Source organism: Cucurbita moschata, unplaced genomic scaffold (assembly GCF_002738365.1).
Source record: "Cucurbita moschata cultivar Rifu unplaced genomic scaffold, Cmos_1.0 Cmo_Scf00003, whole genome shotgun sequence".
Lineage (NCBI taxonomy): Eukaryota > Viridiplantae > Streptophyta > Magnoliopsida > Cucurbitales > Cucurbitaceae > Cucurbita > Cucurbita moschata.
In genome coordinates, this window is record NW_019268519.1 from 867,606 (window position 1) to 889,042 (window position 21,437).

Sequence of the window (21,437 nt, forward strand, 5' to 3'; positions counted from 1 at the left end):
TGGAAGCATGTGCTTGTGCCTCCAAAGACTTGAATAGGAAACAAACTTGGCTCTATCTGTTAATGTTTGTTTAGCTCCGTATCTTTCTCTCTCTATTTTTCAATACCAAATCATTAAAGATGATTGATTACACGTGTTTGTTGATGGGAAATTTTGAATGAATTAATAATACAAACAAAACAAACACCAATAAAAGCCCAAAGAAGAATATTTTATCTTTTTCCAATTTGGCCATTAATTAAGAAGTAACGAATTAACAGTGATGTAAATGATTAAAGCTGAATATTTGAACTACCTAATTTTAATATCTGGAGGCTATACATTTTAGGGTATTAATTTTATCAATATCATTTCTGTTCTAGTTATTCCAAACCCAATATATTTTTTTTTCGAACTCTATTTTGAAGCTCAAAAGCAAGAGAGAGAGAAGAAAAAAAAAAAAAAAAAAAAAAAAAAACAATGGAGTCAACAATAAAAGATCTTGTTGCAGAGAACATAGGCACAGGCATACGCACAGGGAGCGTCCCAGTGGCGTCTAGTTCAGTGTAAAAGAGCTGCTGGGATTAAGATTTAGCAGACAAGTTGTTATGATGATGTATACAATGAAGTAAAATGAGTGATTAGCAGGGAAGGCGAGCGATGGTCATGGAGAATGAGACTGAGAGTGCGAATGAGAGTGTGAATGAGAATGAATGGTATCAAAAGTATCAGCGGGAGGAATGAAGTAATCCATGCTAAGGCCAGCGACATTGAACATCACATCGTCGATGCTCCAAACCTCTTCCATTCGGGTTCTACTGAATTGGGCTGACATTTCCCCAAACTTGAAGACCGTGGCAATGGACCTGCCCCGATGAGCGATGAGGACCCCATCCACATCCCTGTAGTCTCCGATGCAGCTTCCGATGGTGGTTTCCCAGTACACGGCGTCCCCTTCCGTCTGGACTCTGGTCAGGTGAGAGTCCTCCAAGTACACAAGCACTCCGCTCTTCTGGCAAAAGTAGCCATAAAGCACATGCCTTATCACTTCCGCAGGCCCCTCGTTCCTCTCCATCACAGCCTCCCGCTCCGCCGACACTTTCAGCACGAAGCAATCGTCGTCCCCGATCCGCTTCTCCCCAAGGCATTGTGCTTTCTCGAACAGCCTCGCCGTGCTCTTTGGGTCCAGCCCCTACCAAATAAGAAATCAAAAGGTTTGAATTTTTAACCGTATCTTTTATAATTTAGTGGCGTGGGAATTTGAAGAAGAGTGAATGAAAGACGAGCAAAAAGCAGAGACATTTGGGGACCCCTTTGGCCCCCTAAAGACGAATGGAGAGGCGGAGCAAATCCCAAGACGGCGGAGTGACGTCACAGTAGAATCAATCACGTGCCGTCCATTCCCAAAAACCCGACTGTCGAAAAAGCACAAGTGGTGGGATAAAGCAGGGGACAGTTTCTGTATGATTGTCAGCTATTTCTTGGGATTGTTCATTTGTTCCACACTCTGTGTTCTTTGTTTGGTAAAACCATTTTTGAATATCTATACCCAAACCCCACCAATTCTTTCTTATTCCTCGAAAAAATAAAAAGTTTTGTACAGAGATGACAAGATTAATGAAGAAATGAACAAAATATGAAATGGGTTTCAATTAGTTGATTAGGAAATGAAGTTATGGAGTATAATTCGTTACCTGAACGATGCGGCGGAGAGGTCGTTGGGGGCCTTTGGCGGCGTGGGTGCCGAGCCAAGGAGTGTGACGCCAGACGGTCTTGCCGTCGCTGCCGGCAACCACCTTACTACCTCCGACGACCAATTCGAGGGACCACATCGCCGGCATCATTTGCCAAAGAACAAAACAGCCATTGTCCTCAATTCTTGTCCCGACGGTCTTGACAGTTTTGCCTGAAGAAACCTCTGTTTCGCAGCGAATCATCTTGACGCTTCCGGTGGCGTACATGTTCTTGGCACACTTTTGCTGTTTGAGACATCCGGTGGCAGCCAAGTATTGTTGTATAATGTAATGAGCCACAGACGTTTCCTGGAATCAAAACAAAAAATAAATCCTCGTAAATTTAACAAAATTGTTGGAGACGAGATTCGAACACTTACAAGAGGGGTATCGGCATCGTCGCGTGGGAAATGGGGGTGTGGAGCGGAGTGAAGGGGAATGGGAGCGAGTGGGCAGGCGAGGACGCCGAGCAGAAGCTTCAAATCCAGAGAGTACTTGGAATTGGGAACATTATTAGAACTATTGGTGAAGGAGGTGGAAGGAGGGAGAGAGGGGAGGTTGCGCTGGATCTTGAACCAGTCGCGGAAGAATTCCCAATTCGAAACAGAGTCTTTCTTGTTGGGTTCTTGATCTTGGAATTGGGGAGCTGGCCCTTCCATCAATGGAGTCAGCGGCTGTGAGTACCAAATTGCCTTTCTCCTCGACTTAGATGAAGATGAAGATGAACCCTCGCCGCCAATCACATCCGTCGTCGCCATGCCCTTTTAACTTCCACCGAATACTATTAACTCAACACTAATTCTTCATATATATCCCAGACGACGAGATTTCCGCCGCGAGGGAGGAGCTTTTCGCCGCCGGTGAAGGAATGCGCAGCCGCTGGAAAAAAAAAATACTTCCGTTCGCAAGGGAGGAACAGAGGGAAAAAAAATACTGCCGTTCGCGACGGAGGAACAGAGTTCGTGCGCCGTCGCCGGAAAAGGAAACAGCCGCTGAGTTTCGCGGTTCAGGTACGACGTCGCCGGAGATCGTGAACGATGAAGCTCTGCCGGAGAAGAAAACACACTGAAGAGAGGAAGAGAGCGGAGGGGTTAAAAATAAAGGGTCTGAGCGCTGAGGTTTCCAATTTTCTTTCTTTTATTATTATATTTTTTTCCCTTTACCCTTTTTCCTCCTTTTTTTTTTTCTCTAATTTAAAAATCATAATAAAACTCCCAAATATTTAAATTCAAATTAACTCACTTAATTGCAAATTTTTAATATTAAATATAAAAAATACTTCTAATAAACTCAATCAACACGAAATGAATCCTAATCCTAATAAAAAAATTAAAATTTATAACAAAGGAGTAAGAAAAAGAAAATTTTTTAATTTTTTTTTAAAAGGTTAAAGGTATTAATAATTTAACGTTTTAAAAAACTTTTTAAAGGTAAGACATATTTAAGGTTTTATTTTATTTTATTTTATTTTATTTTTATAAAATTTAAAAACAAATTGAAGGAGGTGAGTAAAAAGTGGGCATAAAGGTAAAGATAAGCAATAATTGAAGAGGCAAGCCGTACGCAGCTTAGGACCCATTGGATCATATCCATTTTGGCATTTGGGCTTATCTTTGACCGCCTCATGGGCCCAGTTGGCCCAAGCCCAACTCCTTCCCCCCGCTCCTAATGTTGACGTCATATCGATACACTAATTTATTAAATATTAAAGTTTATGAGCTAAATTATTATCAAATTATTACAAAATTTAGACGTTTCACTTTAATTTTTTTTTTAATTTTAATAATATCATTTAAAAAAACCCTTATTACTATTTTTGGAGGGACGTTCGTTTAAAAATATGTTTAAATTTTTTAAAATAGAACACATTCAAACTCTTAAAAACTTTAAAAATGCTTTTATCATTAATGTAGCGAAGACAAAAGGGTTAATGTACTTTTTAAAAATATTTATGAATTTTCAAAAGTAAAATTAATATCCTAAATAATTTTTGTTTATATATAACGATAAGATTATTTTTTATAAAAATTAAAAGGATTAATATTATCTTTAAAATTGTATTTTTTAACTTAGGTGTTATATATTTTTTAAAGTTAAATAGTATTAGTGAATTTTTTTATTTAAAATTCTAGCCATTTACAAAATTTATAGGTTTTTTTAGATAAAATATAAAATTTATTTTCACACATGTTCTAATAAATAACTAAAAATAGAAGGAAATAAAACCCGAATGCGTCGGCTTCGGCGTCTGCTTCGGCGTCTGCTTCGGCATGGGTCCCGACCTCTTTGACTTTTGTGGACTTCTCCATTACTTCTAAGTTAAGACGACGTAGCTTTGCAATCAAATTTAGTAAAATTAAACCTAATTTTTCAGCCCCATTATTCCCATTTTCTTTTTATTATATAAACACATTAATTATTCTCACTAATCGTCTCTATCTAAATACCATATTTTCCTTTTTCTAAAAAATAAAAAATAAAATTTTATTTTACTCATTTACAAAAGGTTTAAATTTTTATTCCATTTTTAAAAATAAAAAATATTTTTTAGTTTTCAAAACTTAATTTAATTTTTTGGGTTATTTTCGTTTATTTACTTGAAATAATTAGATTAAAAAATATATAATTTTCATTAAATCTAGCCTTGGAAACTATCCAAGCATGGACCCCTCCCCTCTCACCCAAATTATAAATAAAACCTCATGAGTTTAAAAAAAACATGAACAAATAATTCCCTCTTTCAAATTAAATTAAACCCAAAAAAAAAAAAAAAAAAAAAAAAAAACATGATTTCCACTTTCTCTCTCTTCTTTCTCTCTCCTCTCCTTGTAATTCTTGTCTCCTCCTTCTCCCATGGTTCGACCCCTCACAACATGGTTCAAGAAACATGCAAGAAATGTGCAGCCACCACTCCAAATCTCAGCTACGCCTTCTGTGTTTCGTCTTTAGAATCCGATGATCGGAGCCGCTCGGCAAGTCTCCACAGACTTGGGCTCATCTCCATGGATCTACTGCGCCACAACTTAACCAGCACACGACGTGAAGTCAAGAAGCTTTTGAGGAACAAGACATTGGATGGGTTCGTTAAGGCGTGTTTAGATGATTGTTTGGAGCTTTATTCTGATGCGATTCCGACGCTGAAAGAATGTAAAAGGGAGTATAAACAGAAGCGTTTTAGTGGTGCAAATGTGAAGGTTAGTTCAATCATGGAAGCTCCTTCAACTTGTGAAGATGGGTTTCATGAAAAACAAGGCGTGGTTTCACCGTTGACTAAGAATAATAAGAATGTTTTTCAGTTAGCTGCGTTGACTCTCTCCATCGTCAACATGAATATGCATCTTCAATGAAATTTTATGTTATTCCTCTCTTAAATATATGTGTAAGTTTGAACTTTTGATTCGTATCTATTAAGTCTTTCGTTCGTTGGATTATTATATAAAAATTATGGTACTCGGTACATGAATGAATTGAAGCCACAACTAAGCGAGAGAAGTGTTCATATGACCTAATAATCCGAATAATCTAGACAACACATGTAACCGTCCAAACCCACCGCTCTATGTACTCTTATAAGGAATGTGTTGGCACACTACTTAGTGTCTAGCTCTGAGGTCTAGCTTTAATATCATTTGTAACCGCTCAAGCCTACTACTATTAGATATTATTCGTTTAGTTTATTATGTATTATCGTATGCCTCGTGGATTTAAAACGTATCTACTAAGGAGAGGTTTTCGCGTTCTTATAAGAAATGTTTCGTTCTACTTTCCAACCGATGTGAGATCTTATAACACAATCCAACCCGAGTTTTTTTTTTTTTTGTTTTGACTAGGTTTAATTTTTAGAAAACTGAAAAATTTGGTGCATGGGTTGAAACATGCTTTGTCGGATTAACTCAACTAACTTGAAAATATGATTCAGGACCTAAGTCGATTCTAAGTTAAGATTGTAACAAAGGTTAAAAATATTCGATATTTGTAATCAAATGGAGTGATTTGTTGTGACTTTTGAATGTTTGATATCTATGTTCTCATGGCTTTACTTTAAGCTTCTCAAAATGTCTCGTACCAATAGAGATAGTTCACACAACCATATTTTGAAGTTAAGAAGTTGATGAAGTAAATTAAGGATAACTTAAGAAGAAGGAGAAGCGTGATTGAAGTTACAGTCATGTTACCTTTGGAATTGTTTTTGCACGTAACTTGCCATTGAGGAAATGGCTAACTTAATCTTCCAATGGACTGTTCGTATCTCATCAAAGCGAGAGTGGAATTGATTCGAGGTTGATTTCAATGGCGTTCAGCTTAAGCTTCTGAGTGTTGTTCTCCTTATAATACCTTAATTTCTTCGCGCCTTCTTCTTCTTCTTCTTCTTCTTCTTCTTCTTCAATTTCATGGATTCAATGATGGAGGATCGATCGGAGATTGCCTTCTTTGACGTGGAGACGACTGTTCCGAGGCGGCAAGGGCAGGGATTCACAATTTTGGAGTTCGGAGCGATTCTGGTGTGCCCTAGGAAGCTGGTTGAGTTAGAGAGCTATTCCACTCTCGTTCGACCCTCTCATCTCTCCCTCATTTCCTCCTTATCGGTGCGATGCAATGGCATAACGAGAGACGCCGTCCTTTCCTCCCCCACTTTCGCCCAAATTGCCCACAAGGTTTACCATATCCTTCACGGTACTCTCTCTGTTCTCTCGCGCGATGATACTCATATATCTTCCTTGATCATGTTATTGTGTGCCTGCGTCTGAGTTTCCAATATTGTTGTGTAGGGCGGATATGGGCAGGCCATAACATACTCAGATTTGATTGTGCAAGAATAAGGGAGGCCTTTGCACAAATTGGTATGCCACCACCACAACCCAAAGGAACTATTGATTCATTGGCCTTGTTGACACAAAAGTTTGGAAGGAGAGCTGGCGACATGAAGGTAAAAAACTCTTTCTCCTCTTGCATTCTTGCTGTGTTCTCCTCGTGTTTATATAAAATTCGAATCAACTTGAACTTGGAGAGGGAAACGATTGCCAGCTAGAACGCTGGGCCTTGAAGGTGGTGGATTATAAGATCCCACATCGGTTGGGGAGGAGAACGAAATATATTTGATAAGGGTGTGGAAACCTCTCCCTAGTAGATGCATTTTAAAATCATGAGGCTAATGACAATACTTAACGGGCTAAAGTGAACAATATTTGCTAGTAGTGGGTTTAAACGGTTATAAATGGTATCAGAGCTAGATACCTGTGCCAGTGATAACGCTAGGACCTCAAGGGGGTGGATTGTGAGATCCCACATCAGTTGGAGAGTAGAACGAAACATTCCTTATAAGGGTGTGGAAACCTCTCCTTAGTAGATGCATTTTAAAACCGTGAGGCTAACGACAATACGTAACGGGCCAAAGCGGACAATATTTGCTAGTAGGGGGTGTGCCGGCGAGGACGCTGGCCCCCAAGGGAGGTGAACTATGAGATCCCACCTCTGTTGGAAGGAGAACGAAACATTCCTTGTGAGAGTGTGGAAACCTCTCCCTAGTAGATGCGTTTTAAAACCGTAAGATTGACGACAATACGTAACGAGGCAAAACGAACAATATCTCCTGATGATAGAGTTGAGTTGTTATAAATAGTATCAAGGGGGTGGATTATGAGATCACACGTTGTCAGGAGAGGAGAACGAAACATTCCTTATAAGGGTGAGAAAATGTTTCTCTAGCAAATGCGTTTTAAAACTGTGAGGCTGACGACAATACGTAACGAACCAGAATAGACAATATTTATACCATGGATCTTCTTGATGATCCATGATATAATGGCTTTTGACGTTTCTTGTCCACTGTAGATGGCTACTCTTGCTACCTATTTCGGGATAGGACAACAAACACACAGGTAATTCTTCAAACTTGCTACCAATTTTTGAACTTAAATCAAAGGAGCAGTTCCTATTTATCTGATTTTGTCTTGTGTAATTCTCCAGGAGTTTGGATGATGTCAGGATGAATCTCGAAGTTCTAAAGTATTGTGCAACTGTCTTGTTTCTGGTAATCTATAAATTTAAAACGATTCATTCATTATTTGCAGTTTACATTAGCTCGGTAGCATTAGCTTTGCTCTTATATTGACCATTTTACGTTAGAAAAGCATGGTGGGTTAGAGTTAAACTGTTGTGTCTGGCTACAGGAGTCAAGTCTCCCTGAGAACAGTTTGGTTCCTCCAAATGCTGTTACGAGGCATCGTGCTGGAATATCGTCTCGACACGGAGTTAGTTCGAATAAGAGTACTCACTCGTCGAGTTCAAGGATATCTCTAACAGATGAACAAGGGGAAGCTCATCCGATATTATCCCTTGTAACTTGCAGCTCTGAAGATGGAACCTCAAATCTGGCTGAATCTGATGCAACTGAATCAGGTTCTTTTAACATGAACTCTTTCAGTGACCAAATAACAGGTGAATCACTTGGAACAGACATCAGCATGGAACAAGAACATGTCTCAGTCTCTCCTGAATTCCTGGAGCCAGATCAGGTCTCTATTCCCTCCATCACTGCTTCTTTCATTCCATTCTTTCGTGGCAGCCAAAGAATACAATTATTGCACAATGACGCCTGTTTACTGCTTCTTTGCAATAATCTGAAAGTTCGGTTTGGCATAAGCACAAAATTCACCGATTACGCTGGACGTCCAAGGCTGAGTTTTGTGGTTGATGTACCACCAAGTTTATGCAGGGTTCTTGAAGCATCTGATGGTGTGGCTCAGAGATTATTTGCAGATTCTGGCAGTGGCTCTGAGTGGAGGCCTGTCGTGGTGAGAAAGGATGGTTATTTCAACTACCCGACCATGAGATTACAGTAAGTCACACTCCCATCCGATAATTTATACTGGTTGGAGAGGGTAACGGAGCATTTCTTATAAGGGTGTGGAAACCTCTCCCTAACAGACACATTTTAAAATCGTGAGGCCGACAGCGATATGTAACGGGCCAAAGCGGACAATATTACTAAGCTTAGACGGTTACAAATGATATCAAAGTTAGACACTAGACACTAGGCAATGTTGAGGATTGTTGTGAGAGTCCCACATTGGTTAATTTAGGGAATGATCATGGGTTTATAAGTGAGGAATACTATCTCCATTGGTATGAGGCCTTTTGGGAAAACCCAAAACAAAGCCATGAGAGCTTATGCTCAAAGTGGACAATATCATACCATTGTGGAGAGTCGTGATTCCTAACAGGCAATGTGCCAGCGAGGAGGCTGGGCTCCAAGAGGGTGTATTGTGAGATCCCACATCGATTGGAAAGGGGAACAAAACATTCCTTCTAAGGGTGCGAGGAGGCTGGGCTCCAAGAGGGTGTATTGTGAGATCCCACATCGGTTGGAGAGGGGAACAAAACATTCCTTCTAAGGGTGTGGAAACCTCACGATTGGAAAGGGGAACAAAACATTCCTTCTAAGGGTGCGAGGAGGCTGGGCTCCAAGAGGGTGTATTGTGAGATCCCACATCGGTTGGAGAGGGGAACAAAACATTCCTTCTAAGGGTGTGGAAACCTCACCCTAGCAAACGTATTTTAAAATCACGTAGGTCAAAGTGAACAATATATGCTAATAGTGGCGTTGGGGTGTTGCATCATTTGACATGGTATAAACTGACTACGATCAATTAAGAAAAAACAAGTCCAACATATGATCTTCATGCTAGCTTGCTTCAAATCCATTCATCTGCTATAGAAGTTCATAAATTTGTCTCCTTGCTCAGTTTGTAATGGATATTAAAACCTCTTCCTCCACAGTATTCCAAGTGCAGTAAGTGGAGATACAGCCATTTATGCTACAGAGATGTTGAAAAAGGAACCATCAGGCGCTGCACAAAGGCTGATATTCAATAGATTTGATGCTGCAGAGCTTGAAGGGTTGATCAACCCTGGCGCCATCTTAGATGCATTCATTTCCTTGGATACATATGACTATCAACAGAGTGCAGGCATTAGATTGGTAGCCAAAAAGTTGATCATCCATGCCTAGTATTGGTAAATACAGTTGTCCAGTTACTAAAGCAGCCCTGTTCTTATATTATGCATACTTCACGCTTCGATCTCGTTATAATTATTGTTAATTAAGTTCTAGTCTTTGATAAATTACGTGCGTTGTGATCGGAGTCTATTAGGAATAGAGTTCATTGCTAATAGATTTCAATAATCTATTAGGGATAGAAATATTAGATTAAAATCTTTTAAGAACGAAAATTAATACCACTAAACACGTTTAGTGGTAAATAATGATTTAAATTATAAGTGTAGTGATGAACATTAATATTTGTGCCAAATTTATAATAAATAAAAAATTGATTTTTTAAAACTAAATTTGTAATTTAAAAAAAAAATGGGAGGCTTAAACAATTAAAATTAGAAATTGAAATTATAATTTTTTAAATACGATAATAATAATAATAAAAGGAAAAATAATTTAAATATTTTTGTGGGAAAAATTGGAAACACGCCATAGATTCATTCCACATCTGGGAAAGATTTGTGATCGACGTGCCTTGTTTTCCATCTCTACCAAACTATCCGTTGATTTTATACATTTTTCTCTCGCCGCTTCCTCTCTCTCCTCCACGTCAGACTCTCGCTAATCTGCGCCTCTCGACTCTCTTCGACCACCACCCACTCCTTTCGCATTCCCGCGATTGTCTTCCCTCCGCGCACGTTAGTCGCAAAATTCTATCCAGTTAGAGAGCTCCGTTTTGGTGCTTTTGTGAACTTTTGTTTCTTTTGCTTCAACATCACCGGAGATTTCACTTGATCGAGGTCCGTGTTCTTCTTCCGCCGCCATCAATGTACTGGATGGAGCCATGGAATCTGGTGGTGGTTTTTGTTTGACTTCTAATTCGGCTTTGAGATATGTGTTTCATGATCCCTAATTGGGGTATCTGGTACTATCTTCTTGTGGTTGATGGAAGGGATTGATACATGCGGCCTTGTGCCGAGTTCTGTGTTTTCTTTGTTTGTGGGATCTGGTTGGTTGCGCTGGTGCTTGGGGTTGGAGCTTTGGGGTTGTAGATTTGGGGCGCGAACTTGGAACCCTAATGGGGGAAATGGGTTGCTCTAATACTGAATGTTTTCGGATGTGCATCCATGATTTAGTTGTTTTGATAAACATAGTTACTCTGTTTTGAACTGGCGTTTTGGGAGTTTTGAGCGGGTCGTGATGATGGAATGCAAAGAGATCAATTGCAACAAGGATTGTGGCGTTGGGGAAAGTAATAGGGGCGGTGGAGGAGCTGGATTTGTTGATAGGAGTAAGGTGAAGATTTTACTGTGCGACAATGACTCCAAGAGTTCACAAGAGGTTTTTACACTTCTTTTGCGATGTTCATATCAGGGTATGGCTTCATTTCATTGCTTTAGGTTTTGTTTCTTTCTCATTATAGATATGAATTCAGTTATTCGTGTATTGAACTTTTTTCTTGTTTTGTATAAGTAGACATGTGAAGTTTGTTTTTACAGTCATTTCAGTACGATCAGCTAGACAGGTGATTAATGCCTTGAATGCTGAGGGACCAGATATAGATATCATTCTAACTGAAGTAGATTTACCTATGGCCAAAGGTATGAAAATGCTCAAATACGTCACGCGGGATAAAGAGCTGCGACGTATTCCTGTGATTAGTAAGTGACTCAGGGTAGCTACCTGCTGATAGTTCCTGATTATAAAGCCTTCTAATGGAATGTGATCTTTATTTGGCTTTGTTTTGCGTTGGTTAGTGATGTCAGCGCAAGATGAGGTATCTGTTGTTGTTAAGTGCTTGAGGCTCGGAGCAGCGGACTACCTCGTGAAGCCTTTACGAACAAATGAGCTACTAAACTTGTGGACTCACATATGGAGAAGACGGCGCATGGTTTGTCTCTAGCAACTCGTTTCATTTTCTCACCGTTTTCATTGCACTTTCTTATGATGTTTGTTGTTTTGGATCTGAATTCTTAGTTATGTCATAGCTTACTCTGAACAACAGATATTTCAATTATCTTTCATCTGGATGTGAATATAAGGGCTCTGCATAATACAATTCCATTTTGCTCCCTTTGAGGACTCGACAAAGCCTTTCCCATTTTGTTCTCTTACAAACTTTGTTCATCTTGTTTATTCGCAGCTTGGGTTGACAGAGAAGCAAATTTTAAATTTCGACTTTGATTTGGCGACTTCGGATCTTAGTGACCGCAATACAAATAGCACTACTTTTCTCTCAGACGACACCGATGATAACACTCATAGGAGCATTAACCCAGAATTGGACATGCCCCGTCAGGAAGAATTGGACATGCCCCATCAGGAGGATATGGTTAGTATATTCATCTTCGTACTAAATCTTCATACCTATGTGCTATATTGTTCTTTTATGTCTTAGGAGTTGAGACTTTCTGATTCCTTTTCAAATCTGGGGACTTCAGCATGTTCCATAAACCTTGTTCTAAAAGCCTTTTAAATTCCCTTTAGCTTGATAAACCCTGTGAATTCTCGGCAGTATGTTTATGATTTCTGTATCTCAATGTGAATTGCATCATGTTAGGCATTTTGGGAGGCTTGGAGCTTAATTTCTCTTATAAGTGTCGAATGAATCACCTTTATAAAGTTCCATATTTCCATTATAGTCTTCTGTTGCTGATGCCACTGCCACGGACCCTCCTGCGGCTGATTCATTGCAATTTCAGCCTAACGTGCAACTTATCGATGAAAACCATAACGGTTAGTACACTGTTCATCTACCAACACTTTTTTGTGGTTTATTTATATGTTTAGGCAATGACACGGATCACAACTATCTTCAGGCCCTAAAAAGTGTAAACTGAAAATCGGAAAAATCGGAGAGTCCTCTGCCTTCTTTACATATTGCAAACCTAATGCATTGAAAAGCAACTTTCAAGCACCACCTGCTCAACAATTGGTAGAGAACCCTCTATCATCTGAACCTGATCAACTGGTATCTATTGACCATTCGCAAGGAGATGGCTGTCGGAGTAGTATTAGTGTTCCTGATTCTTGGTCCATGGAGATGTCTAGCAGTCCTCAAACGTTCCAATTTTCTCAACCAATGAGCCATGATGAAGAAAAGCTACAATTTTCTCAACCAATGAGCCATGATGAAGAAAAGCTATCTCAGGTGGTTGAGCATCCAAGAGACGAGTCTCGACCCGACGCTGCTGGATTACTGACTCAAACAAAGTATCCCTTTTATCTGCCTGGAGGCACGAATCAAGTTTTGATACCGCCGTCTACGGACTTCTACCACTGCAAGAATCAACATGATGGGCAAAATCATGTGACTGCAGCTGCAATGCCACAGTACAGTCATCTTCATCATTTCCCTCTTGCATCTGGGATGCCCCCATTTCCATATTATCCACTCAATATATGTTTGCAACCCAGTCAAATGCCTAGTTCTCATCCATGGCCGCCATCATTTGGAAACTCATCCTCCACTGAAGTGAAACTGAGTAAAGCTGATATAAGAGAGGCTGCTTTGATTAAATTTAGACAAAAGAGGAAAGAGCGATGCTTCGACAAGAAAATTAGGTACGAAAACCGTAAACAACTAGCTGAGAAGAGGCCTCGCGTGCGAGGACAATTTGTGAGGAATGGAGCAAATGTTGATCTCAATGGGCAACCTTCTTCAACTGGCAACGACAACGACGACGACGAAACGCTCTAAGAGATAGCTTTCTAGAGTTCCAGGCACATGAGAGCAGAATTGTGTAATAAATGATAACCCCCACGAAGGGTTTTGCTGCGCCTGGAGGGTAATCAGAGCTAAAGGAAGAAATGAAAGAAGGTATCCAAGTTACCTTCTATATACTAATCGACTTGGTTGACAGTCCCTGTGGCTCTGTTGGTGGGGATCTGAAGGCATGAACAAATAATACAACTATGTGAGCCTTGCATCGAGACCACAAGCTGCTGGTCGATTTTGAAGATCATTCAGTTATTTATGTTTCTAATCAACAGTTCATGCTTACATATGAACAGAGGAGTAGGCTTCATACTTTTCTGGAGAAATTTCTGATACCTGTAGGAATGTTTTTTAAAGAGAGAACGCTTCGAAATTTTACATTGAAATGAATTTACCCCTTCCCCTTAAATTCGAGTTAATTGGTTCCTTAAGCGGCTGATTTCCGAATTGTTTTCACTTGGTTTTACTGCTGTCGATTCCTAGCCAATCAAGTAGCTAGATGAATTTATCCCAGAGAAGTAGTTAGAAATCCGGAGCGATACGATCAAATTCCATCATACAATTTGGGGACTGATTTACAGTATAATTACTACGGTTCGTAGAGCTTGGTTATTTCGTCGGACATCGATCGGAGAATAGGGTGTTCGTCCACAGGAGCATACATCGAATAAATCAAGGTAAGCGCCGTGTCCATAGAATCATTGCATATAAATTTCCAGTGTTTTAATGTCCTTAAAACCTCGGTTTAAGTTGGTCCCCTGAAAGCCGACCATGAGAAGTTAAGCCGTTGTTCTCCGAGCTCTGTACAATGCAATGCACGCACGCCATGTGTTCGACGATATTCCGTCGAGAATATGCGTCTCAGAGTCGCTTATGCTCCCATCACTCCACCGGTTTCAATGGAGCTTCTGTGCTAGAACTGTATAAAGTAGTTTCATGCTCGATCGGTGGGCTAGATCTTTTGCTCCCATCACTCCGCCGGTAACAATGGAGCTTCTGCGCTAGAACTGTGTAAAATAGTTTCATGCTCGATCGGTGGGCTAGATGAATTGGAAGCCAGTCGGAACAGATGTACAGTATCCTTGACATCTTCACTCGTAACCCGGGTTATGGATTCTTGCAAAAACGAAGCTCCCACTAGAAGAGTGCTTAGATTTTTCTTGTGGTCTCTCAAGAATTTGAAACATGATTGGGTAGATGAATTGCATCTATATAAGCAAGAAGGATACTGAAAGAAATGAAGTCTGATGGAACCATGCCAGATTTGTTCTGCTACAACACTTCCCTTAGGTGCCTTTGCAAGCATAATCTTAAGAAAAATCCTTCAGGTCTTGTGCCTGAAGCATTGAATGTGATGATGGAAATGAGATCCTATATGATTGCCCCAAACTCAATCAGTTGTAATGTATTGTTGTCATGTCTTGGTAGGATCAGGAGAGTGAAGGATATAATGTAGAACCCTTGACATGATGAAACGATCTGGTTTTCGACCCGATTGGGTTGGCTATTATCTTGTGGTGAGAGTTCTGTTCCTGAGTGGAAGGTTTGGGAAAGGGCACGGGATTGTGGACGACATGGTTGATCCCGGATCGAAAATTCTACTTTGATTTGATTGGTATTCTGTGTGGAGCTGAGAGAGCAAGTTATGCACTTGAGCTGTTCGAGAAAATGAAAAGAAGCTCATTGGGAGGTTATAGTCCAGTTTATGATGTGCTCATACCAAAGCTTTGCAGAGGAGGTGATTTTGAAATGGGCAGGCAACTGTGGGAGGAGGCCATGGCTATGGGTCTCAAGCTTGGGTGCTCAGTGAGGTTTTCAAGCCAACAAGAAAGATTCATAGCAAAATTCTTGAGGAATACAACAGAGGCTGAGAAGCAAAACGAAGCTGCAACTGACAAAACCATAGCGATGGGCAAGAGAAGTAAGAATCTATCTTTGAAATAACTTTTTGAGTTTTTGCTATCAAACCAAATCATGTGAAGTTATTTTCTTCTCGATTAATATTGTTGGGCTTTCAACGGATTATCCTAATTCTAATTTTGTCGAACAAAAAAAGAAAAAACCTAAAAATTCTGAGTGGTGACAGAAGGAGCTAGGAACTTGGAATTTGTGTAATAGAAAAAACATCCCAATAATCAGGAAACAGTGGATCCAATCACGGATCAGACGGATGCATGTGCCGTTTGAGATTTACATAAAATCCATCGGACATGAATTATAATCTTTGTTTAATGACATTAAACTTCTAATCATTCACAGAAAGTCCTTCAATTCAACGCCGTCGGTGTTCATTGTTCAGACAAATCTCTCCATTGTCTCTTCTTCTTCTTCCTTTCTTAGCTGTTCCTTATCTATCACCACCATGAATTGAATTGAATTGAATTGAATTCATCGCCATTACCCATTACTGTTCTCTTCTTCTTCTACCTCTTCCCTCCATGATTGTCCCATTTTCTGTCCCACCTCTTTGATTTCTGATCTTGCTGACATAATTGAATTGCAGGAGACGAGGTGGAGGAGAGAGCTGTTGGATAGAGGGGAATAAGCCATTTCCCTCATGACCATATCCCCAAATCTTGACAAGAGGAGACGGAGGAGTTTTTTTGTCAGATCTTTCTGTATACGAGTGTTCCTCAGGTGAGAGTGTGAAAATTTTGTAGAGAGAAGGGAGAAAAAACATGGGACAAGACAGTATATCGGCGCAGAAGAGAATTGGGAGTACAGGCAATAGTTTGCCCACCACTGCAGCCACCACCAACGACAGGGGAGGCCGTACGCTGCCCGGAATTCCTCGTGGCCGTCAGATCCAGAAGACTTTCAACAATATCAAGATCACAATACTCTGTGGCTTTGTCACCATCCTTGTTCTTCGTGGCACCATCGGCATCGGCAACCTTGGCAGCTCCGAGGCCGACGTTGTAAACCAAAACATTATCGAAGAAACCAACCGGATACTTGCAGAGATTCGATCTGACAGCGACCCCAACGACCCGGATGATCCTGCCGAGACCGAAATCAACCCTAATGCCACTTACACGCTTGGACCCAAGATTGCGAACTGGAATCAGAAGCGAAAGGTTTGGCTCGATCAAAACCCACAATTTCCAAATTATGTTAATAAAAGAGCTAGGATCTTGCTTGTTACTGGTTCTCCTCCAAAACCTTGCGATAACCCAATTGGGGATCATTATTTGTTGAAGGCAATCAAGAATAAGATTGATTATTGCAGGCTTCATGGGATTGAAATAGTATACAATTTGGCTCATTTAGATAAGGAACTTGCTGGGTATTGGGCCAAGTTGCCACTGTTTCGGCGATTGATGTTGTCTCACCCTGAGGTTGAGTGGATTTGGTGGATGGATAGCGATGCTTTATTTACTGATATGCTGTTTGAGATTCCTCTGGAAAAATATGATAACTATAATTTGGTTGTTCATGGATATCCTGATTTGATGTTCAACCAGAAATCCTGGATTGCACTCAACACAGGAAGCTTTTTGTTTCGGAATTGTCAATGGTCTTTGGATTTGCTGGATGCTTGGGCTCCAATGGGACCAAAGGGTCCGATTCGAGACGAGGCTGGCAAGATTTTAACTGCATACTTGAAGGGCAGGCCAGCATTTGAGGCTGATGATCAGTCAGCTTTGATATACCTATTGCTTTCTCAGAAAGATCAATGGATGGATAAGGTGTTTCTTGAGAATTCATACTATTTGCATGGTTATTGGGCTGGATTAGTCGATAGGTACGAGGAAATGATCGAGAAGTATCACCCTGGTCTAGGCGACGAAAGGTGGCCATTCGTGACGCATTTTGTCGGTTGCAAGCCTTGTGGTAGCTATGGAGATTATCCAGTTGAAAGGTGCTTGAGTAGCATGGAGAGGGCTTTTAACTTCGCTGACAATCAGGTGCTCAACCTGTATGGATTTCGCCATAGGGGCCTTTTGAGCCCCAAGATCAAGCGAATCAGGAACGAGACAGCCACTCCATTGGAGTCGGTTGATCAAAACGATATCCGAAGGCATGTTCTTCATCGAAGCCATGCACCTCCGACCAAGTGAGCTAATCACTTGTGTGATTTATCTGTAGGTGATGGTGTTATACGTCAATTCATCCATAGCAGATATGAAAGGCTGGTAATTGTTCATACCCAAGTTTGTCTTTTGCTTATTTTTTGTCGTCATTTTGATTGATACTGCGTTTGAGAAGGATAGAGTGGGATTCATTCATTAACTTAAAAAGATAGTTATTCAGCAATGAGTATAGCTACTTTGTTTCTATCTCTTTACTGATACTTTTGTGTTCGATCTTCTCTTGAGTTGAAGCATTACTGTTCTTGCTATGTATTTAGACTTCGCTCATATTGATATCAGTATTGTGCATTCAAATATAAGCCAGAAGAGTTTCCAACAAACCCATATGGCTTATAGATACTCTGTGAAGTTCCTGATAATTTTGTGAAGATATGGATTTGTAGCAGCATGTTCCTGATAATTTACATGTATTTCTTAGTTGAAAGCGTAGATTCAAATCTACAAATTCGACATTCCTTGTATTCGAACCCTACCAGTGCCTTGATTTCTTTCTTTTAACCCATTAAAAATCTTGTTCTTTCTATCTCTTTTCCACTCTCACCGAACTAAGAAGTGTGAATATTGTAGCAGCTTAAGTTCACGGCTAGCACAAGATTTTTAAAACATTCTGAGCGGTAGGTTTCCACACCCTTGTAAATAATATTTTGGTCTTCTCTCCAACCGACGTGGGATCTCACAAATATTCTCTGTAAAGTTCGGTTGGTTTGTCTCAAAACAAGTAGATTGCATTAGGTATTGAATCCAGATTCACTATCTTGAGTAGAGGACATTACAACTATAATCATCTGACAAAAGAAATATCAACTTAAACTTCGTTCTCTTTTTAAACTAAAAAAAGTGTAATAAAATCTAGGAGACGACGAAAAAAAAAAAAAAATCAAAAGTCAATTTCATCCTATTAAACTTCATAATAAAAAGTATTACAATTTTTACTAAAATTGCCAAAATAATAATCATCATCATCATCTCCAAAAATTTACTAATAATTTCAACAAAAAAAAAATTAAATGAACATTATAATAACTATGGAAAATCTTCATAAATTCATAATTTGTTTTGTGAAATATATTGTTTATAATTCACTAAATACGCATCATTTTTTAAAATAAAATAATTTTGAATTATAATTTCTAAGTTAAAAGACATTAATTACCGAATGAAATATGATTTTAAGAACTGTCATAGGTGATCAAGGTTAAGGTAAACTGATTCAAACAAAACACGTACCAAACTTTCAAAACCAATTTCAGGAAATTATGAATTTGTGTTAAAAATTGTTCTAACGAAAGTAGATTTTATTTCCTAATAATATAAAACCCTATTTGTTATAAAGAAACAGTGGATCCAATCACATCTCACACAAATGCATATCATATTATCATAAAATCCACCATACTTATCTGTTTCCCTCAAATAACATAAAAATCGAATCATTCGAAGAAATCCCCTCGATTCGACACACAGTCGGTGCTATTTTCTGGGCCAACTATGTTCTTCTTCATGACCCATCGCCACCCTCAACTGATGACATACTTGAATTGATGCTGGAGAGAGCTGCTGGAGAGAGGGAAGGAACCCATTTCCCTCATCGCCCATAGCTTCAAATCGTCGTAAGGTAAGAGGATAGAGAGAAGAAGAAGAAGAAGTATTTTGTCAGATCTTTCTGTTTTTCGAGTGTGAAAATTTTGTAGAGAGAAAAGGAAGAAGAAGCATGGGATTAGACAATATCTCAGCTCAGAAGAGAACCGGCGGTGGAGGGAATAGTTTGCCGACCACTGCTGCCACCGCCAACGGTAGGAGAAGCCGTGGGTTCCCTGGAATTCCACGTGGCCGTCAGATCCAGAAGACTTTCAACAATATCAAGATCACAATACTCTGTGGCTTCGTCACAATCCTTGTTCTTCGTGGCACCATCGGCATCGGCAACCTTGGCAGCTCCGAGGCCGACGCTGTAAACCAAAACATCATCGAAGAAACCAACCGGATCCTTGCCGAGATTCGATCTGACGGCGACCCCAATGACCCGGACGATCCTGCCGAGACTCAAATAAACCCTAATGTCACTTACACGCTCGGACCCAAGATTGCAAACTGGAACCAGGAGCGGAAGGTTTGGCTTGATCAGAACCCTCAGTTTCCTAATTATATTAATAAAAGAGCTAGGATCTTGCTTGTTACTGGTTCTCCTCCAAAACCCTGTGATAACCCAATTGGGGATCATTATTTGTTGAAGGCAATCAAGAATAAGATTGACTATTGCAGGCTTCATGGGATTGAAATAGTATACAATTTGGCTCATTTAGACAAGGAACTTGCTGGATATTGGGCCAAGTTGCCGCTGATTCGGCGATTGATGTTGTCTCACCCTGAGGTTGAGTGGATTTGGTGGATGGATAGTGATGCTTTGTTTACTGATATGGTGTTTGAGATCCCTCTAGAAAAATATGATAACTATAACTTGGTTGTTCATGGATATCCTGATTTGATGTTTAACCAGAAGTCCTGGATTGCACTCAACACAGGAAGCTTTTTGTTTCGGAATTGTCAATGGTCTTTGGATTTGCTGGATGCCTGGGCTCCAATGGGACCAAAGGGTCCGATTCGAGAAGAGGCTGGGAAGATTTTGACTGCATTCTTGAAGGGCAGGCCAGCATTTGAGGCTGATGATCAGTCAGCTTTGATATATCTGTTGCTTTCTCAGAAAGATCAATGGATGGATAAGGTGTTTCTTGAGAATTCATACTATTTGCATGGTTATTGGGCTGGATTAGTCGATAGGTACGAGGAAATGATCGAGAAGTATCACCCTGGATTAGGCGACGAAAGATGGCCATTCGTGACGCATTTTGTCGGTTGCAAGCCTTGTGGTAGCTATGGAGATTATCCAGTTGAAAGGTGCTTGAGTAGCATGGAGAGGGCTTTTAACTTCGCTGACAATCAGGTGCTCAACCTGTATGGATTTCGCCATAGGGGCCTTCTGAGCCCCAAGATCAAGCGAATCAGGAACGAGACAGCCACTCCATTGGAGTCGGTTGATCAAAACAATATTCGGTGGCGTGTTCTACATCGAAGTAACACGCCTCCAACCAAGTGAGCTAATTACTTTCTTGTGTGATTACCTGTAGGTGATGATGTAATACGTCAATTCATAGCAGATAAAGGCTGGCAGCAGTTCATACAAGTCTGTCTTTCTTCCCTCTTCGTTCTGAGAAGGATAGAGCATAATTCTTTCATTAACTTAAAAAGACAGTGTTTCAGAAATGAGTATAGGTACTTTATTTACCTCTCTTTACCGTTCTTTTTTACTTTGATCTTATTTTGAGGAGTTGAACGTTACTATTCTTGCTTTGTATTTAGACTCGATCATATTGATATCAATATTATGCATTCAAATCTAGATCACAACTTTGATATTTCTGAGCAAGGCTGTTTAGTATATCTAATCCCCAAGGAAGAAGAATGGGGAGAAGTTTGCCGTATGGCTTTGATAATTCAAGTGCTCATAGCCAATACTTGTTTAGCTGGTACTTATTAATTATGTGTTCATATGGATCTGTATGTGAATTTTACTCATCCCATTGATATCTGATATTCAGAAACTGCAATGTCAATATGCAATGTTTGATCTAAATGATGTACCATTTCCATCAGTTTGGTTACTATGGTTGCAAAGCTTAGCTAGTTCATAGGTGTGAGATCCCACGTCGGTTGGAGAGGGAAATGAAGCATTCCTTATAAGGGTGTGGAAACCTCCTATTAGATGTGTTTCAAAATTGTGAAGCTGACAGTGATACGTAACGAGCCGAAGCGGACAATATGTATAGCGGTGGGTTTGGACTGTTACAAATGGTATCAGAGCCGAACACTGGGCGGTGTGCCAGCAAGGATGCTGGGCCTCCAAGGAGGTGGATTGTGAG

General features: G+C 40.0%; 6 protein-coding genes and 1 pseudogene across 8 annotated transcripts; 6 read left to right on the forward strand and 1 right to left on the reverse strand.

The window, feature by feature from the left end:
- Nucleotides 1–448: 448 nt before the first annotated feature.
- Nucleotides 449–2,830, reverse strand: LOC111441252. The gene is made up of 3 exons (XM_023078253.1): nt 2,093–2,830; nt 1,674–2,021; nt 449–1,171 (listed from the first exon to the last, which is right to left on the reverse strand). Exons 1-3 carry the CDS (start codon nt 2,468–2,470, stop codon nt 644–646), a joined length of 1,254 nt encoding a protein of 417 aa, XP_022934021.1. The 5' UTR covers nt 2,471–2,830; the 3' UTR covers nt 449–643.
- A 1,641-nt stretch (nt 2,831–4,471) lies between these two features.
- On the forward strand, nt 4,472–5,144 carry LOC111440851 (putative invertase inhibitor). The gene has a single exon (XM_023077669.1). It carries the CDS (start codon nt 4,499–4,501, stop codon nt 5,057–5,059), a length of 561 nt encoding a protein of 186 aa, XP_022933437.1. The 5' UTR covers nt 4,472–4,498; the 3' UTR covers nt 5,060–5,144.
- Nucleotides 5,145–5,878: 734 nt separating this feature from the next.
- Nucleotides 5,879–9,784, forward strand: LOC111436258 (protein NEN1-like). The gene is made up of 6 exons (XM_023074004.1): nt 5,879–6,386; nt 6,482–6,639; nt 7,545–7,591; nt 7,680–7,743; nt 7,883–8,550; nt 9,492–9,784. Exons 1-6 carry the CDS (start codon nt 6,104–6,106, stop codon nt 9,721–9,723), a joined length of 1,452 nt encoding a protein of 483 aa, XP_022929772.1. The 5' UTR covers nt 5,879–6,103; the 3' UTR covers nt 9,724–9,784.
- Nucleotides 9,785–10,265: 481 nt separating this feature from the next.
- Nucleotides 10,266–13,843, forward strand: LOC111436239 (two-component response regulator-like APRR1). 3 transcript variants are annotated; one of them, XM_023073988.1, is made up of 7 exons: nt 10,266–11,083; nt 11,208–11,369; nt 11,466–11,599; nt 11,852–12,040; nt 12,351–12,444; nt 12,528–12,775; nt 12,815–13,843. In XM_023073988.1, the coding sequence occupies exons 1-7, from the start codon at nt 10,909–10,911 to the stop codon at nt 13,406–13,408; spliced, it is 1,596 nt and encodes a 531-aa protein (XP_022929756.1). In that variant the 5' UTR covers nt 10,266–10,908; the 3' UTR covers nt 13,409–13,843. The 3 variants fall into 3 exon arrangements, with proteins under 3 accessions (XP_022929756.1, XP_022929747.1, XP_022929763.1); XM_023073979.1 differs by having other exon boundaries at nt 12,528–13,843; XM_023073995.1 differs by having other exon boundaries at nt 10,939–11,083; nt 11,185–11,369; nt 12,528–13,843.
- Nucleotides 13,844–14,252: 409 nt separating this feature from the next.
- Nucleotides 14,253–15,439, forward strand: LOC111433669 (annotated as a pseudogene).
- A 78-nt stretch (nt 15,440–15,517) lies between these two features.
- On the forward strand, nt 15,518–17,714 carry LOC111436266 (probable xyloglucan 6-xylosyltransferase 5). The gene is made up of 2 exons (XM_023074016.1): nt 15,518–15,740; nt 15,930–17,714. The coding sequence occupies exon 2, from the start codon at nt 16,105–16,107 to the stop codon at nt 17,485–17,487; it is 1,383 nt and encodes a 460-aa protein (XP_022929784.1). The 5' UTR covers nt 15,518–15,740; nt 15,930–16,104; the 3' UTR covers nt 17,488–17,714.
- A 1,182-nt stretch (nt 17,715–18,896) lies between these two features.
- Nucleotides 18,897–20,937, forward strand: LOC111440960 (probable xyloglucan 6-xylosyltransferase 5). Its single transcript, XM_023077808.1, has one exon. The coding sequence runs from the start codon at nt 19,232–19,234 to the stop codon at nt 20,612–20,614; it is 1,383 nt and encodes a 460-aa protein (XP_022933576.1). The 5' UTR covers nt 18,897–19,231; the 3' UTR covers nt 20,615–20,937.
- Nucleotides 20,938–21,437: the final 500 nt, after the last annotated feature.

Excerpts from the sequence above, each read along its gene's own strand:
- LOC111441252 (XM_023078253.1), bottom strand. The coding sequence starts at position 2,470 with ATGGCGACGACGGATGTGATTGGCGGCGAGGGTTCATCTTCATCTTCA. Across the intron at positions 2,022-2,092 it reads ACGATGCCGATACCCCTCTT|GAAACGTCTGTGGCTCATTA; the intron begins GTAAGTGTTCGA and ends TTTTGATTCCAG. Across the intron at positions 1,172-1,673 it reads CTCTCCGCCGCATCGTTCAG|GGGCTGGACCCAAAGAGCAC; the intron begins GTAACGAATTAT and ends CTTATTTGGTAG.
- LOC111440851 (XM_023077669.1), top strand. The coding sequence starts at position 4,499 with ATGATTTCCACTTTCTCTCTCTTCTTTCTCTCTCCTCTCCTTGTAATT.
- LOC111436258 (XM_023074004.1), top strand. The coding sequence starts at position 6,104 with ATGGATTCAATGATGGAGGATCGATCGGAGATTGCCTTCTTTGACGTG. Across the intron at positions 6,640-7,544 it reads GGAGAGCTGGCGACATGAAG|ATGGCTACTCTTGCTACCTA; the intron begins GTAAAAAACTCT and ends TGTCCACTGTAG. Across the intron at positions 8,551-9,491 it reads TACCCGACCATGAGATTACA|TATTCCAAGTGCAGTAAGTG; the intron begins GTAAGTCACACT and ends CTTCCTCCACAG.
- LOC111436239 (XM_023073979.1), top strand. The coding sequence starts at position 10,909 with ATGATGGAATGCAAAGAGATCAATTGCAACAAGGATTGTGGCGTTGGG. Across the intron at positions 11,084-11,207 it reads TTTGCGATGTTCATATCAGG|TCATTTCAGTACGATCAGCT; the intron begins GTATGGCTTCAT and ends TTGTTTTTACAG. Across the intron at positions 11,600-11,851 it reads TATGGAGAAGACGGCGCATG|CTTGGGTTGACAGAGAAGCA; the intron begins GTTTGTCTCTAG and ends GTTTATTCGCAG.
- LOC111436266 (XM_023074016.1), top strand. The coding sequence starts at position 16,105 with ATGGGACAAGACAGTATATCGGCGCAGAAGAGAATTGGGAGTACAGGC.
- LOC111440960 (XM_023077808.1), top strand. The coding sequence starts at position 19,232 with ATGGGATTAGACAATATCTCAGCTCAGAAGAGAACCGGCGGTGGAGGG.